The sequence below is a fragment of the Oncorhynchus kisutch genome, linkage group LG8 (genome assembly GCF_002021735.2).
Source record: "Oncorhynchus kisutch isolate 150728-3 linkage group LG8, Okis_V2, whole genome shotgun sequence".
Classification (NCBI taxonomy): domain Eukaryota; kingdom Metazoa; phylum Chordata; class Actinopteri; order Salmoniformes; family Salmonidae; genus Oncorhynchus; species Oncorhynchus kisutch.
The window spans coordinates 57,627,842-57,644,240 of record NC_034181.2 but is presented as its reverse complement, the minus strand read 5'-3'; the positions used below and the strand labels follow the sequence as shown (position 1 = coordinate 57,644,240).

At 41.8% G+C, this 16,399-nt stretch overlaps 1 protein-coding gene across 1 annotated transcript; it reads left to right on the top strand.

The window, feature by feature from the left end:
* The first annotated feature begins 414 nt into the window (after positions 1–414).
* Positions 415–12,719, top strand: LOC109895499 (cadherin-5). Its single transcript, XM_020489213.2, has 12 exons — positions 415–801; positions 3,578–3,799; positions 3,941–4,220; positions 4,316–4,432; positions 4,592–4,759; positions 4,945–5,123; positions 5,542–5,792; positions 5,898–6,031; positions 6,179–6,288; positions 6,384–6,486; positions 7,639–7,881; positions 9,995–12,719. The coding sequence occupies exons 2-12, from the start codon at positions 3,578–3,580 to the stop codon at positions 10,483–10,485; spliced, it is 2,298 nt and encodes a 765-aa protein (XP_020344802.1). The 5' UTR covers positions 415–801; the 3' UTR covers positions 10,486–12,719.
* Positions 12,720–16,399: the final 3,680 nt, after the last annotated feature.

Here is a 16,399-nt window from a genome sequence, read left to right as displayed (position 1 = left end):
GTTGCTGAGGGGCTTTGATAAAAAAAAACTGCCATACAGCCCCAGTCCAATTCCCCAAATTACTGATGATGCTCGAGGGACAAGCGAGAGAGTACTGGAGAAAGCCCACTCATCTCACTTACCAGCTTAGACAAGATCTCAGAGGCAGATACGCCGCCGTAGCCCTGCAAAAATGTAATACCACTGTGTGGGAAATCTCATGGGATTAACGTCTATAACGCGTTTATCATCATCTTTGTCCCCATAGGTACGACTAATGAATCTCGTTGCTTTCTCTCCTTCTTTTTGTGTTTTTATCATGGAGGCGAGAGCAGACATGTAATGCTTCTCACGTCGCTCTGCCCCTCCACGCGCCACAGTCTGCCTGCCTCTTAACATGTGGCTGGTGTTCTCACCGCCTCCTCCAGTCACTTCAGCAGCAACGTGAGGCTCTGTGATACGCGCATCGCATGCCTCCCTCTCCCCCCTCAGCCCAGGCTCTGCTCTTCAGGCTGCAATTAGGAGCTGCTGTTTGTTCTATCTGATTCTCTGTGTCACTCTCCACATCAGGGGCCACAGAGCAGACTCCAACAAGAGGAGAGGAGAGGGACTATAACAGGAAACGTGACCAGGGGAACTGGGCTGATCTCTGTGGCCACTGGGCTGGCCTGGAAGTCCTGAGTGCTACCCTCTGAGAAGAGAATCAGACAGGTCCACAGCAAACAGCTAACAATACTACTGCTCTTACACCTAGGATCTACCTGTGACTTATACGCATTGGACGAGCTAAAAAGGAAGAGATCTGAAAATAATTCATCTCTGGTAAGTCATTCCAGTCATTTATACTGTATGAATAGGTTTGTTTCTATTGTAAAGTTTGGTTACGAATAACTCATAATATTTTATAATTTGTGTGGCTCCGTACAAAATGTATGATTTAAATACCACATCGATACAGTATGGTGTATCTCATTGCGTCTCAAACTGATATAATCTATTACCACAATGGACAACAGCGACTGATTTGATAACATTAGCCCTGAGTGTAAGGCTGAACCCTCGAGACAATTTGATACCAGATTGACTATGTTGATGTGTGCTATGCTAATACTCTGTAGCCACAAGGGAGAAATGCATCTGAAGAAAGCTTGAAACCATCTGTGCAACATATTGAGTCTTGTACTCTATGATGTAAGTTTAAGGAAACTCATCCTCAGATATCACTTTCCTTTCAAAAGTAGACAAAAAAAATAGCATCGTATTCGTTTACCTATACCAGATTTGTGACCGTGTTAATAACGTTGAATTGTTTCGATACTGTACACAGATAGAGACACAGCTGCTCTAGGACTAATTGTTGACGCTTGAAATGATGACAATGAAGCCGAACATACAGCCAAACACTAGGATAGCAGTTAAACTCGTTAAATAACATCTAATGACACCGAACTAATCCTTTTTAGAGAATCTCATGTAAAAGAACGGTGGTAAAAGAGCTCAGGGAAGAAGGTGTGATAGATAGACACTGTCTGTCAGACTCCGAGAACAAGTGCTGCCAGAGAGAGAGAGAGAGAGAGACAGTGAGTCCAGTGTGATGTTGTGTGGGTGAACCAGGGCTGAGGAGACAGCTCATCCGTGACAGTTTCCTAGAGGAGTGAGTAGGCAGACAGATTGTTGAAAGCTGCTCTGTGATTAAAGCTGTTTTAATCTACAGTGGGCAAACACACACACCCACACGCACATATTGTACGTCACTTAATTCTACAGTATCATCACAGTATTGAGGCTGGCTTGTTCGTTGATCTTGGATAGTCAGAATTCAACATATTGTGTATGCTGAGTGCTTGCCTTGATAGTACCAAATATTGCTTATTTTTCGACTAATGTTACAGTCCAGTATATGATTAGAGATTGCAGGTGCATCAGGTCAGGTTGTATGACTATATCCATAAACTGATGAATTGATTTGGATATTCTATATAACTTTGTGTGCTACTTGGGATTGGAACACATGACCAATTGTCTCAGGCATACCAACCAGCCTGTGAACTGTGTGAGTCATAGCCTACTAAGATGAATTCAAGCAGGAATAACGTACAGCATAATTCAAAATACAGGACCGTAATTCCTCTTTTTTTCTTCCAACACGATAAGCTGCCTTATTGAGAACTTCTGAAAAATGTCTATATGGTCATCAAATCTGACATTTGCATAGACAGCATTTATAATGACACAGACTGAGAAATGGACTTTCAGTTATCATTGAATGGCATTCAAATGAGGTCAATGGACTCGCTTTGAGGAGAACACGAAGCTGACATTCTGGATATAAGTTGGCCCATCATTTGGAACTTTAAATGGGTTCGATGCATCTGAACTAGGTATAGCTGAGGCCCTGAATGAAATACTTCACCATTGTCCGATAGCATCCTTCCTACACCAATTCATTTAACACATTGTTTAAAAATCCCATTGTTGTCTCCTTAACTCTCGCTACTGCTCAAGAAAATTGTCAGAGAAAGAGAGAGCCAGAGAGACCGAGAGAGAGGGAGAGAAAGAGAGAGGTGGGAGAAGACGGGGGGGGGCAGAAATTGAATTGCAGGAAGGGTGTGAGGCCACAGTAGCATTAGCGTAATGATGACCCTTCATTAGAAATTGGAATGTTATTTTCCCAAGGGCATTGTGTTTACACTTCCTCTCCTTGATAAAAGGCCAGACTTCACATCATGACCTCATGTAACAGAACAAGGAGACATTTAAAAATATATATTTTTGACAGAGTGGGACATCCGTGATTATGAAGACAGCTACAAACAGTGACAATTGAGGATGTCTATCTCTAAAGAACCTGGAGTTTTAAAAAGGTCTCTCTCCTTTATGGGACAAACTTCAGGGCGTGGCAGGAAGGACATCAAATTACGCATAGTTAACACATACGATTAGGAGTAACAAGACAACCATACATTGGAAAGTTTCTTTGACTCTTTACGTTATAGCACAGAGTAAATGTTTTCCAACAAACAATATTTAGCTGTTCCGATAAATAGCTGAACACAAGATTCAATAAGATATGGAACAACAAAACGTGATGAGATATTTACCTGGTGCCAAGTGCATTACCTCAAAGGCCCAGATAAGCCCATTGTCAGTGTGGAGAAGATAAGAGACTTTCTGTGCTGTATGGGGTTGTAACGAAAGGCATTCGATTATAGTAATTTTTTGGACTTTAGAATGTGATAATAAGGTATTTGGGAACATTTACGAACCATAATCCACTTCATCTTAATATCCAATGCTTAAGGGCTGGCAACAATAAGAGTGGAATAATCCAGACAAAGTACATTATCTGGGATGGACAGAAAGCGTCCATTTAAAGAAAGTGTCCATACAACTTTTCTAGTGGAAAACTCCCAAAAGTGCCAAACCTACCCACCGGGCATGCCAGCCAAGCTTAATTAAACGTACCTAAAGTAATAGCTAAGCAATTGAAAGAAGGCAAATCATTTTTGAGCCAGGTGTGTTGTCTGAGATGTGAGTGGTCTCAATGGCCCAAATTTAATTCTCTGCTATTCCTCTGCTTCTCCCTTGCTTCCTTCAGATGATGAGAAAGTCTGCATGGAGGCAGATGACTGGGCCAGAGATGTGGATGGGTCTCTTTGCCTTGGCCGTGACCCTCAGTCTAACCATGGCTGAACATGTGGACCAGAGGCCAGCACTCCAAACCAGCCCAGTTCTCCACAGGCACAAGAGAGAGTGGTTGTGGAACAACCTTTACGTAGAGGAGGAAAGGCCAACCAACAAACAATACTATATCGGAAAGGTATGTCGTTGTTTTACCATGTAGGTGTACCTTGGAGGCTCTGGTAGAATGCCAGAGAGTTGAATGAGAATATACAGCAACAATATATCTGATAGATAGGATGTCTTATCTTAACATTGTCTTCTGTTTTTCTATTTGTAGTTAAAGTCAACTAAATCTGGTGACGGGACACACTATGTCATTAAAGGAGAAGGTGCCAACACTATCTTCAAAGTGGATGAAAAAGGACACATCTATGTCACTGAACGATTGGATCGAGAGGAGAAAAGCAAATACCTTCTAAGTGCCAAGCTGTTTGATACGAGCAACATATTGGTGGAGAAAGTGGAGGAGTTTGTGATCCTGGTTACTGACATCAATGACAACGATCCGGTGTTTACCAAATCGTTCAACGCTTCTATCAAAGAGAGATCCAAAAGCGGTACATGAGGTCAAATAATAAACACAAGGGTGATTGTGCTGGATATTAAAAAGTGCTTTTGCTAAATCACTTCCCTTTATTTCTTCCCTGTGTAGGAACTAAAGTGATAGAAGTCACAGCCACTGATGCAGATGATCCAACGACTGCAAATGGAGAACTTGCTTACACATTATTAGAGGGGGGAGATTTCTTCAATATAGACAACACAACGGGTAGGAGATGTTCATTCATTTGAACTCATACTGCATAAAGTCCATTGTACAGTATCTACATCTCTTTTCAATAATATTTCCTAATAACCCAATATTCATTTATTGTTGTGCTGAATCAAAGTCATGTATCAAAGACTAAATGAATGTGCTTCATTTCAGGGATTATCACCACCAAGTATGATAACCTGGACCGTGAGACCCAGAGTAGCTATGTGGTTGTGGTTCAAGCCCAGGATCTGAGAGGACTTAAACAAGGGGGCACCGCCACCACCTCTGTCACAATCGCAGTCAGCGACATCAATGATAACATAGCCACATTTACCAAACGTAAGGGCAAAATAGAACATTCCTGACTGCTATATAGAGTACATTGACAATTATTGGTCTTATAGGAGCTAAACCTAAATATGAATGATTGTTATGGAATTCCTAGCAGCAAATGAGGGATTTTTCCCATAATGCCGTGCCTCAGACGTTTCTCTTACTAACATGCAGAGTGTCTTTTTCCCTAGGTTCCTATGTATTTAGTGTGAAAGAGGACATGAAGCGGGGACAGAGAATAGACACCATAGTCCTGGAGGACAGAGATGAGATCCAGAATAAAGACCCAATCGTCACCATAGAACCTCCATCTGACACATTTGAAATGGAGCGCAGTCAGAACAAAGACGGCAACCTCATGCTGAAACAGGTATTTCACTCATCCTAAACTGCTACTTTATTTTTATCACCAAAAAAAAACAATCCACATTTGTCTCTATCGTGCTTTCCCAATGTGTCCTAAACTCTACAGTAGATATGAGCATCACAGAGGGATGCATAACACTAAACTATACAATAGCAGAGATTTAAAAAATAAGACCATGCACTCTTTGAAGCACATATGAAAATGAATGTCCTTGAAAGACTCCTTGAAGGGCATTATTAAGGTATGAAAATTAAACTGCTTAAAATATTCTGGGGAGAGAAAAAAAAGATCAGTACAGTCTGTACATTATAGGTAACGATGTACGGAACATACAGTATATGGGTGGGACACATTTGCTGAAGATTATACGTATAGTCCATGTACTGAGTTTTTTCCTTAACATTCCTTAACTTCTTTTCAGGAACTGGATTATGAAACCAAGAGCAGCTACACGTTCTTTGTGCACGTGAGGGAGAACCACTTGCAGTCCCCTGTGGATAATAAGGACAATCCCGTGATCAAGGCCCAGGTGACCATCCAGGTGCTAGACGTTGATGAGCAGCCAGAATTCAGCAAGAGCATCTACAACTTTAATGTGATAGAGGAAATTATGGTCAATAATATTGGAGTCGTTTCAGCCAGAGATCCTGATAAAGCCAACAAGGCCATAAGGTATTCAACACCTTCACTAATTGACACATGCTGCTGAAGCTAGAATTAACATGGAACTCTTTTCTGAGAGGCGATTTCGATAATGTTTCAATGCCCCCTCTACAGGTATTCCATCGAGGACAAGGACAGTCCCATTGGTATCAACCCCATAACTGGACAACTTTTCACAGTGAGGAAGCTGGATCGGGAGCTTGTAGCGAATCACATGTTCCAGGTTAAAGCTAAGGAGGAACCCAATGGTATGGCATTAGCCATCATCTTTAATCTTATTCATACCCGTTTATTGCGTGAAATGTAATTCATGTCCAATTTTTTACAAATCTTAATAACTAGTAGGGTTTAGGTGTTTCGCAATAATAAAATGATGTTTCCCGTCTCCTCTTCAGGACTGGAATCTTTTGTGAACGTCAACATACTGGTCATTGATATCAATGACAACAAACCAGAGCTGTCCATTGAAGAGATATTCGTTTGTGAAAATGATATGGCTGGCACGGTAGGATTTTTTTCCAGAGTTAGATGTCTTCTAAGCCATCAAACTTTTCTGAAACTTGCATGAAGTCTTTCTTAAAATGTTTTCCCCTCACACAGGTGATCGGGACCATAAGTGCGACAGACAAAGATTATAATTTGCCCGCATTCAGCTTCACATTGGTGAAGCCGAACGGCAACTTTTCGGTCGTCGATAACAACGGTGAGTGAGCTGATCATTTCAATGCATGAACATGGGACAAGTGCCACCTTTATTATGTCAGCTTGAGCTGTGCAGGCAGACACATTCTACTAATGCTAAGCTGTTGGTTGGTGTGAGGGGCGGTGAGGTGGGTATAACAGGGACAATGTGGGGGTGAATGGCTGGTTCACATATTGGCTCAGGATAGCACTGTGCTCCCCAGTGGTCGAGGAATCAGCCAGGGCAGCGCTCTGTTCTAAAACTATCTGACGTCTGAACGTTCTCCATCTAGTCGGGCGGAAACAAGAACAGCAACAAACCTGCCGAGAGCCTCTGAAATATTCATGACGTACAAGCTCTTTAAAACCAGCAGCCCTTCATTACATATTTGGAGAGCAACAGTGACGACCTCAGAGGCTCTCTGGCTGAGGAACATTTTCAGCGTAGCACTGGGGTGGCCTGGTCCAGTCTGTGCTGCCTCGTTGGCTGCACTGCATAATGAACTGATGTGACATTTCACCATATAATGATCAGCCAGGAACACAGAACACTGGGAGTAGGCTGCACATTAGCCCAGTGCAACTAGAGAGAAGGTCATATCGCCGGAAAACCAGAAGAATAGTGAGAAGTTGTTCTTACTTTAGTGATAATGTGCATGTTAAGGCCATATCTCTAGCTTTGATGCACTGTACGCACTGCAGTACGTCCTTCATAGCTTCCATTTCTGAATGGTTGTAATTCTACTTATTAGGCCAACCAAATTGAACATATAAAATGAGTATACCACGTTTCTAGCCACATGTACTGGCACCTAAAGTTCATGGAGATAATCATATCCAATCCACATGGGACTAACCATGTGGAAAAGCCTAATTCTTAGATCTAGTTTTGGCGCACATTCAATTATCCTGCTATGAGGATTTGTACCTACTGCGATTTTAGGGATTTTGTTAGTGCGGAAAAGTTTCCCTTACACATAAACTCTCAGATTCAACAGTCTGCTTATTATGTAGATGCAAAAGTCTACACATAAGTATATTGTAGCTAAGAGCATTCCACCATTGGAACCAATGCACTATCTATGAAGACCCATTTAATGTATAAAAATGTCCTCCAAATCTAACCATGGCAAACCTCTGATAACTAACATTGTTTCTTGTCCCCCTCTCCTAGACAACACATCTAACATAGTCCTGAAACATGGAGGCTTCAGCCTGGAGGACTCCAGGGATTATGTAATAGAGATTGGGATCAGCGATGGAGGCAGGCCTCCCATGAGCAGCATCACCACTCTGCCTATCAAAGTGTGCAGGTGTGACAACAAGAGGATTCACACCCAGTGCAAAGCAGCCCAACTAAAAATGGGTGTGGGTGTCTACACCCTGATTCCTATACTGTGCATCCTGACTATTCTGAGTGAGTCAATCTCTCCTCTACTATATCCAGTCCTCTCCATTTGAGAACTTCTTAGGGATTGCCCCCTTTTTTTTCAATTTCCACCGTTAATGACATACCCTAATCTATTTGCCTGTAACTCAGGCCCTGGAGCAAGGATAAGCATATTGTTGGTACAATTTGAAAGGAACCACTTTGAAGTGTGTGGAAATGTGAATTGAATGTAGGAGAATAGAACACAATAGATCTGGTAGAAGAAAATACAAAGAAAAAAGCAACTGTTTTCTTTTTCTTCCACCATCTTTGAAATGCAACAGAAAGGGCCTACATCTAGCCATTACACATTGGGCAAATCGTGAAGGAGACATTCACATTCACATTAAATTTTTCTGCAAGAATATTGTCAAATCTGTATACTTGGACTTTGATTTAGCTTTTCCAGCATTAGTAGCCATATTATAAGTTCAACATTTGCAAAACACCCAGTTTTTATAACTTCATAACTTCATAAAGGAAAAGGCTTGCTGTCGCACAAGGTTAGCAGCTACATTTTGCGACAGATACGGGGTTTCCCGACACTGCCGTAAAGCCCATGGCTATCTAGCTAGCTTTGTTTGACCCCGATTGGTGCGTAGTTAACAAAGTTAGTCGATTAAGTGAAAACCTGCCTGCGTCATCGGCGTGCCATGAAGGCGTCGCTCTCTGACCAAATATGGTGTCCTATAGGATATACCACACCCCTAATGATATAATGGAGTCCGGTTACGTTCTAGGATCTCTGAGGAATAAATACAAATGCGATTTGAGTGGTTGAATCAACGTTTAGGGTTCGATTTTTACAGATTCCTATCTTTGCAAATTGAACTGGTGGTAATACAAAATCGATCGTGCATGCTATATGGACCTTTTTAGGATATGAAAAATGATTTTATCTAACTAAACGACACTTCATGCTATCTCTGGGACCCTTTGGATGATAAATCAGAGCAGGATTTCAGAATGTAAGTACATATTTCACCTTCAGAGGTGAATTTATCAAACCTATTGCGTTGAAAAAAGTGTTTTGTTGTTAAGAGCTCTCCTCAAACAATAGCATGGCACTTTTTCGCAGGAATAGCTACTGTGAATTGGACAGTGCAGTTATATTAACAAGAATTTAAGTTTTCAGCCGATATAAGACACTTATATGTACCGACATTTGTTGATTTTCTAAAATCTGCGATAGTGACACAAGGCGCTGCACGATTTACAACTGTCCCGTTAACGGGGTGCCTATCTTAACTGGCATTATACCACAACACTGTCCCTTATTAAGACATATTATAAAATAGAGCAATCGTCTAAGAAATATACAACAGAGATCATTAAACAAGGTACTTCAGCTCAAGGTGTTCTTGGGTAAGATCATGAAGTATTTACGGCACAAGTAGAAGGATAGGTTTTTATTAACGATAAATGTGAATAATTCCGATGATGGGGGATGGGCAAATCATTTCAATCTTTTGTTTGTTTATTTTTTTGGGACCTAGTTGAAGAGTTTTACCTCAGTAACTGATTGGATAAATAACACTCAAGATTGCAGGACAAGCAAAGTAAATAGTGGAAGGAATGTGAAGCATTGAGCTGAATGTTCTCTTTGATACTTTCTCTGCTCTGCTGTCTTGGGAGAAAACCATTTGTCATATTAGATGAGCCATGTGCCAGAGATGTTTTGTCAAAAGCTCATATCTGAAGCAGAGAGCAATTGCACTGCTGCAGTAGGCTCCTACAAAAGCAGATAATGTGGGAAAAACATGAGAAGAATGGGAAGGCTAATGAGAAGATAATGAGAAGATGATCAGTTATTCAGCTGTCTTGTTAAGACACAGAATGAAGTGGTGATTAACTATTAAACATTGAAGTCATTATCGTATGAATCCCAAAGAAATATACTGGGGACTCATTCGACAAAGTATTTTCTCACACCTGTTTTCATTTGCCTCATGAAATATATATATATATATATATATATATATATATATATATATATATATATATATATATATATATATATATATAACTGTATATATATTTTCCCGCTTCTATCTTCTTCTGTGTGACATGGATATTAAACATGTTTTCTTCCTCGTTCCAGTCATAGTGATCCTGATCGCTATGAGAAAGCGTCACCAAAAGGACTCCCTGGTCACTCTGGGTAAGAGTGAGATCCACGAGCAGCTAGTGACATACGACGAGGAGGGCGGTGGGGAGATGGACACCAACGGCTACGACGTGTCCATCCTGACCTCAGCTCGGAATGACGGCAGCATGAGCATGAGGCAGGGCCCCAGCCTTTACGCCATGGTGAAGAAACCGCCAACCGCGTGCAAGGGAGACATGGCCGTGATGATCGAGGTGAAGAAAGACGAAGCTGACCATGACAGGGATGGGATCCCCTACGATACCCTGCACATCTACGGCTACGAGGGGCCAGAGTCCCTGGCTGGTAGCCTCAGTTCGCTGGATAGTTCATCCACTGGCTCTAGCCTTGACTATGACTTCTTAAATGACTGGGGCCCTCGCTTCAAAACCCTGGCTGAGCTCTACGGGGTAGATGGGTCTGAGGGAAGTGACTCCCTGTATTGAGCACACTGAGCCTAAAGACCAGCAGGCAGGACGTCTCTCAGCTCTCTCAACTCTTCCTTTGACTAAAAGCACATCAGGATTAACTTCTTCCACTAATCCGTCCAATCGTAGCACACTATGATAGGGTCCACTCAAGCGTGTGGACCCTCAGTAATTCTCTCTTCTTCTACCCCCTGTTCCTCCTCCTCTTACTTCTCCTTTTTCCTCTCTTTTCTTTTGTTATTATTATTATTATATTATTATTTTAAAGAAATTGTGTTTTTATTTCCTCTTTTTTTCATTTGATTTAGTTATTCGTTTTTTTTTTATTAGATTACACACACAGAAATCTGTATGCCTTCATTTTGATCGATTGTGTTTTTTTTTTATGGTTGACTAAACCAACTGTAGCTATGTAGTGAGAGGTTGGTCCTTCAGTGAGTCACAGTGGCGTACTGAGTTGTCTTTCAGACAGAATGACCCTTCTCATCAGCAGCTACTGATGGGAGCCCGACAGGGAGCCCGGCAGGAAACAATGATAACAGAAGCTCTGAAAGAATTAAAGTCTACTCCCAGTTTATTTGACAGGACTCATCAACACATCAATTGTTGTGGATAAAGCCCAAGTCTCCGAGGTCCTCTGTAACAAAAGTACTACAACCAACTCAGGAAATGTGAAGTAGCTCAATAGTCCTTTGGATGACAACAAAGTTATCTGAATTACTTTAACCTTTCGTCCTAGAGCTACTGCTTCAACATACTCCATCAACATACTGCTTCAACATACTGCTTCAATATTCTTCTTCAACATACTGCTTCAACATAATGCTTCAGCATACAGCATGTGCTTCTGCTCCATTTGCTGAAACAGCTTAATATAATGAGGGCAATCTACACAAGTTCAAGTTTATCATTATCGCTATTGTCCTTCTTGACTGAAGACATAGCAAAAAGAGAGCAAAGGTTTTCTTCTGTTTTAATTATATTTAGAATGTGGACTGTTTGTTGTATACTGAAGCTTTGCCTACTTGGGACCACTTCTCATAAACCATGGATACAATGTGTGGAAGCCATCTTACCACTTCCCTGTCTGGATCATATACATGGGGAGCAGGACCCCCATCCTTTTTCAAACACCATAGTCTGCCCCATACACATTACCCAAACAAAACACTGGAATCAGCTTCCTGCACATATGTGTGTGAGGAAACCCTCTTCCTGCCCTGTTATCTTATAAAGTAAAGCAACACATTGTGGCTCGCTTCCTGTTTTCCTGCCTGGGAAAAACCTTTGGAGAGGGACAAATAGATGGAGAACAATGTAAGAGCTACGATGACTTTAAAAACAGGCAACATTTCATTTCTGTGTCGGCCATCTACCAAAGATCAGTATGGTGAAACCTCGGTTTACAATAGTAGCCACTGGTAAACTGTGCTGTAATGTTATGTCTCAAGGTCTTTCTATATAACATACCTGATCTACTTCGTTCCATGCTATTAATGATCTATTCTATTTCACAAGCTCTTACTTTTAGTGGTGCTCTGTATAATTATCTGTAAACCTTATGGCCTATTTTTCAATGGCAATAAGTAACTTGGCAATACGGTATTCATGTTATCGAGATTGTGAGTACTGGAAATTTTGTTGTCTAAACTGTATATAGAAAATGTGCCTCAATATTGATATTGGCCTCACTTCTTTTTGCGTTATTTCAAAATGATTTTACTTGACACTGGTCTTTGTCTGCTGAAAGTGTACAATATGTTGTTTTGTTTTTTACACTTGTAGTGTAATTGATGTGTAATTGTGCATTGATTGATACTGTATGTATGTGTGAGTCCACCTGTGTAAATTCACTCCATTGGTTGTCAGTATTGGGCACCGAAATGAGAAGAGAAAACATTCAAAGGCATTCCTTTCGTATGCAGCTAGATCATTCTGTAGGGGAGCACTGTGTGCCTTGGTTTATGATCATTCTCTCGACGGTGAACACAATCTTTTCTATGGTTTGTATCGTGTAAAAGTACCAATTTTGTATGTGTAAAATAAACGTGGCACTCAAATGAGAAGTACAAAAAGTGAGCTCTATTGTTTCAAAGAAATGCAAGAAGGAACAGAGTAATATCATACTAAATTGAATTGAACAGACTATGTTAGGATAATACAGCTTTGATGCTTGCTTTAAGCCATGGTCCGTTCTAAGTTTTGGTTTCTGTGTTTTGCTGTAAAATAAAGATTGTAATCATCAAATCAAATCAAATCAAATTTATTTATATAGCCCTTCGTACATCAGCTGATATCTCAAAGTGCTGTACAGAAACCCAGCCTAAAACCACAAACAGCAAGCAATGCAGGTGTAGAAGCACGGTGGCTAGGAAAATCTCCCTAGAAAGGCCAAAACCTAGGAAGAAACCTAGAGAGGAACAAGGCTATGTGGGGTGGCCAGTCCTCTTCTGGCTGTGCCAGGTGGAGATTATAACAGAACATGGCCAAGATGTTCAAATGTTCATAAATGACCAGCATGGTCGTATAATAATAAGGCAGAACAGTTGAAACTGGAGCAGCAGCACGGTCAGGTGGACTGGGGACAGCAAGGAGTCATCATGTCAGGTCGTCCTGGGGCATGGTCCTAGGGCTCAGGTCCTCCGAGAGAGAGAAAGAAAGAGAGAATTAGAGAGAGCATATGTGGGGTGGCCAGTCCTCTTCTGGCTGTGCCGGGTGGAGATTATAACAGAACATGGCCAAGATGTTCAAATGTTCATAAATGACCAGCATGGTTGAATAATAATAAGGCAGAACAGTTCAAACTGGAGCAGCAGCACGGCCAGGTGGACTGGGGACAGGTAGTCAGGTATGTCAGGTATGATGATGTCAGGTATAGTCCTGGGGCATGGTCCTAGGGCTCAGGTCCTGAGAAAGAGAGAATTAGAGAACGCACACTTAAATTCACACAGGACACCGAATAGGACAGGAGAGGTACTCCAGATATAACAAACTGACCCTAGCCCCCCGACACATAAACTACTGCAGCATAAATACTGGAGGCTGAGACAGGAGGGGTCAGGAGACACTGTGGCCCCATCCGAGGACACCCCGGACAGGGCCAAACAGGAAGGATATAACCCCACCCACTTTGCCAAAGCACAGCCCCCACACCACTAGAGGGATATCTTCAACCACCAACTTACCATCCTGAGACAAGGCTGAGTATAGCCCACAAAGATCTCCCCCATGGCACAACCCAAGGGGGGGCGCCAACCCAGACAGGATGACCACATCAGTGAATCAACCCACTCAGGTGACGCACCCCTTCCAGGGACGGCATGAGAGAGCCCCAGTAAGCCAGTGACCCAGCCTCTGTAATAGGGTTAGAGGCAGAGAATCCCAGTGGAAAGAGGGGAACCGGCCAGGCAGAGACAGCAAGGGCGGTTCGTTGCTCCAGAGCCTTTCCGTTCACCTTCCCACTCCTGGGCCAGACTACACTCAATCATATGACCCACTGAAGAGATGAGTCTTCAGTAAAGACTTAAAGGTTGAGACCGAGTTTGCGTCTCTGACATGGGTAGGCAGACCGTTCCATAAAAATGGAGCTCTATAGGAGAAAGCCCTGCCTCCAGCTGTTTGCTTAGAAATTCTAGGGACAATTAGGAGGCCTGCGTCTTGTGACCGTAGCGTACGTGTAGGTATGTACGGCAGGACCAAATCAGAGAGATAGGTAGGAGCAAGCCCATGTAATGCTTTGTAGGTTAGCAGTAAAACCTTGAAATCAGCCCTTGCTTTGACAGGAAGCCAGTGTAGAGAGGCTAGCACTGGAGTAATATGATCAAATTTTTTGGTTCTAGTCAAGATTCTAGCAGCCGTATTTAGCACCAACTGAAGTTTATTTAGTGCTTTATCCGGGTAGCCGGAAAGTAGAGCATTGCAGTAGTCTAACCTAGAAGTGACAAAAGCATGGATTAATTTTTCTGCATCATTTTTGGACAGAAAGTTTCAGATTTTTGCAATGTTACGTAGATGGAAAAAAGCTGTCCTTGAAATGGTCTTGATATGTTCTTCAAAAGAGAGATCAGGGTCCAGAGTAACGCCGAGGTCCTTCACAGTTTTATTTGAGACGACTGTACAACCATTAAGATTAATTGTCAGATTCAACAGAAGATCTCTTTGTTTCTTGGGACCTAGAACAAGCATCTCTGTTTTGTCCGAGTTTAAAAGTAGAACGTTTGCAGCCATCCACTTCCTTATGTCTGAAACACATGCTTCTAGCAAGGGCAATTTTGGGGTTTCACCATGTTTCATTGAAATGTACAGCTGTGTAGCATAGCAGTGAAAGTTAACATTATGTTTTCGAATAACATCCCCAAGAGGTAAAATGTATAGTGAAAACAATAGTGGTCCCAAAATGGAACATTGAGGAACATCGAAATTTACAGTTGATTTGTCAGAGGACAAACCATTCACAGAGACAAACTGATATCTTTCCGACAGATAAGATCTAAACCAGGCCAGAACTTGTCCGTGTAGACCAATTTGGGTTTCCAATCTCTCCAAAAGAATGTGGTGATCGATGGTATCAAAAGCAGCACTAAGGTCTAGGAGCACGAGGACAGATGCAGAGCCTCGGTCCGATGCCATTAAAATGTCATTTACCACCTTCACAAGTGCCGTCTCAGTGCTATGATGGGGTCTCAAACCCGACTGAAGCATTTCGTATACATTGTTTGTCTTCAGGAAGGCAGTAAGTTGCTGCGCAACAGCCTTTTCTAAAAATTTTGAGAGGAATGGAAGATTCGATATAGGCCGATAGTTTTTTATATTTTCTGGGTCAAGGTTTGGCTTTTTCAAGAGAGGCTTTATTACTGCCACTTTTAGTGAGTTTGGTACACATCCGGTGGATAGAGAGCCGTTTATTATGTTCAACATAGGAGGGCCAAGCACAGGAAGCAGCTCTTTCAGTAGTTTAGTTGGAATAGGGTCCAGTATGCAGCTTGAAGGTTTAGAGGCCATGATTATTTTCATCATTGTGTCAAGAGATATAGTACTAAAACACTTGAGCGTCTCTCTTGATCCTAGGTCCTGGGAGAGTTGTGCAGACTCAGGACAACTGAGCTTTGAAGGAATACGCAGATTTAAAGAGGAGTCCGTAATTTGCTTTCTAATAATCATAATCTTTTCCTCAAAGAAGTTCATGAATTTATCACTGCTAAAGTGAAAGTCATCCTCTCTTGGGGAATGCTGCTTTTTAGTTAGCTTTGCGACAGTATCAAAAAGGAATTTCAGATTGTTCTTATTTTCCTCAATTAAGTTAGAAAAATAGGATGATTGAGCAGCAGTAAGGGCTCTACGGTACTGCACGGTACTGTCTTTCCAAGCTAGTTGGAAGACTTCCAGTTTGGTGTGGCGCCATTTCCGTGCCAATTTTCTGGAAGCTTGCTTCAGAGCTCGGGTATTTTCTGTGTACCAGGGAGCTAGTTTCTTATGAGAAATGTTTTTAGTTTTTAGGGGTGCAACTGCATCTAGGGTATTGCGCAAGGTTAAATTGAGTTCCTCAGTTAGGTGGTTAACTGATTTTTGTCCTCTGGCGTCCTTGGGTAGAAAGAGGGAATCTGGAAGGACATCAAGGTGTTGTGTTGTCTGTGAATTTATAGCACGACTTTTGATGTTCCTTGGTTGGGGTCTGAGCAGATTATTTGTTGCAATTGCAAACGTAATAAAATAGTGGTCCGATAGTCCAGGATTATGAGGAAAAACATTAAGATCCACAACATTTATTCCATGGGACAAAACTAGGTCCCGCGTATGACTGTGACAGTGAGTGGGTCCAGAGACATGTTGGACAAAACCCACTGAGTCGATGATGGCTCCGAAAGCCTTTTGGAGTGGGTCTGTGGACTTTTCCATGTGAATATTAAAGTCACCAAAGATTAGAATATTATCT

What these genes read in the sequence shown, in the direction of transcription:
- LOC109895499 (XM_020489213.2), top strand. Translation starts at nt 3,578, where the DNA reads ATGATGAGAAAGTCTGCATGGAGGCAGATGACTGGGCCAGAGATGTGG. An exon ending in AGCTAAGGAGGAACCCAATG is followed by an intron (nt 6,032 to 6,178) that starts GTATGGCATTAG and finishes TCTCCTCTTCAG; the next exon opens with GACTGGAATCTTTTGTGAAC. An exon ending in AAAATGATATGGCTGGCACG is followed by an intron (nt 6,289 to 6,383) that starts GTAGGATTTTTT and finishes CCCCTCACACAG; the next exon opens with GTGATCGGGACCATAAGTGC.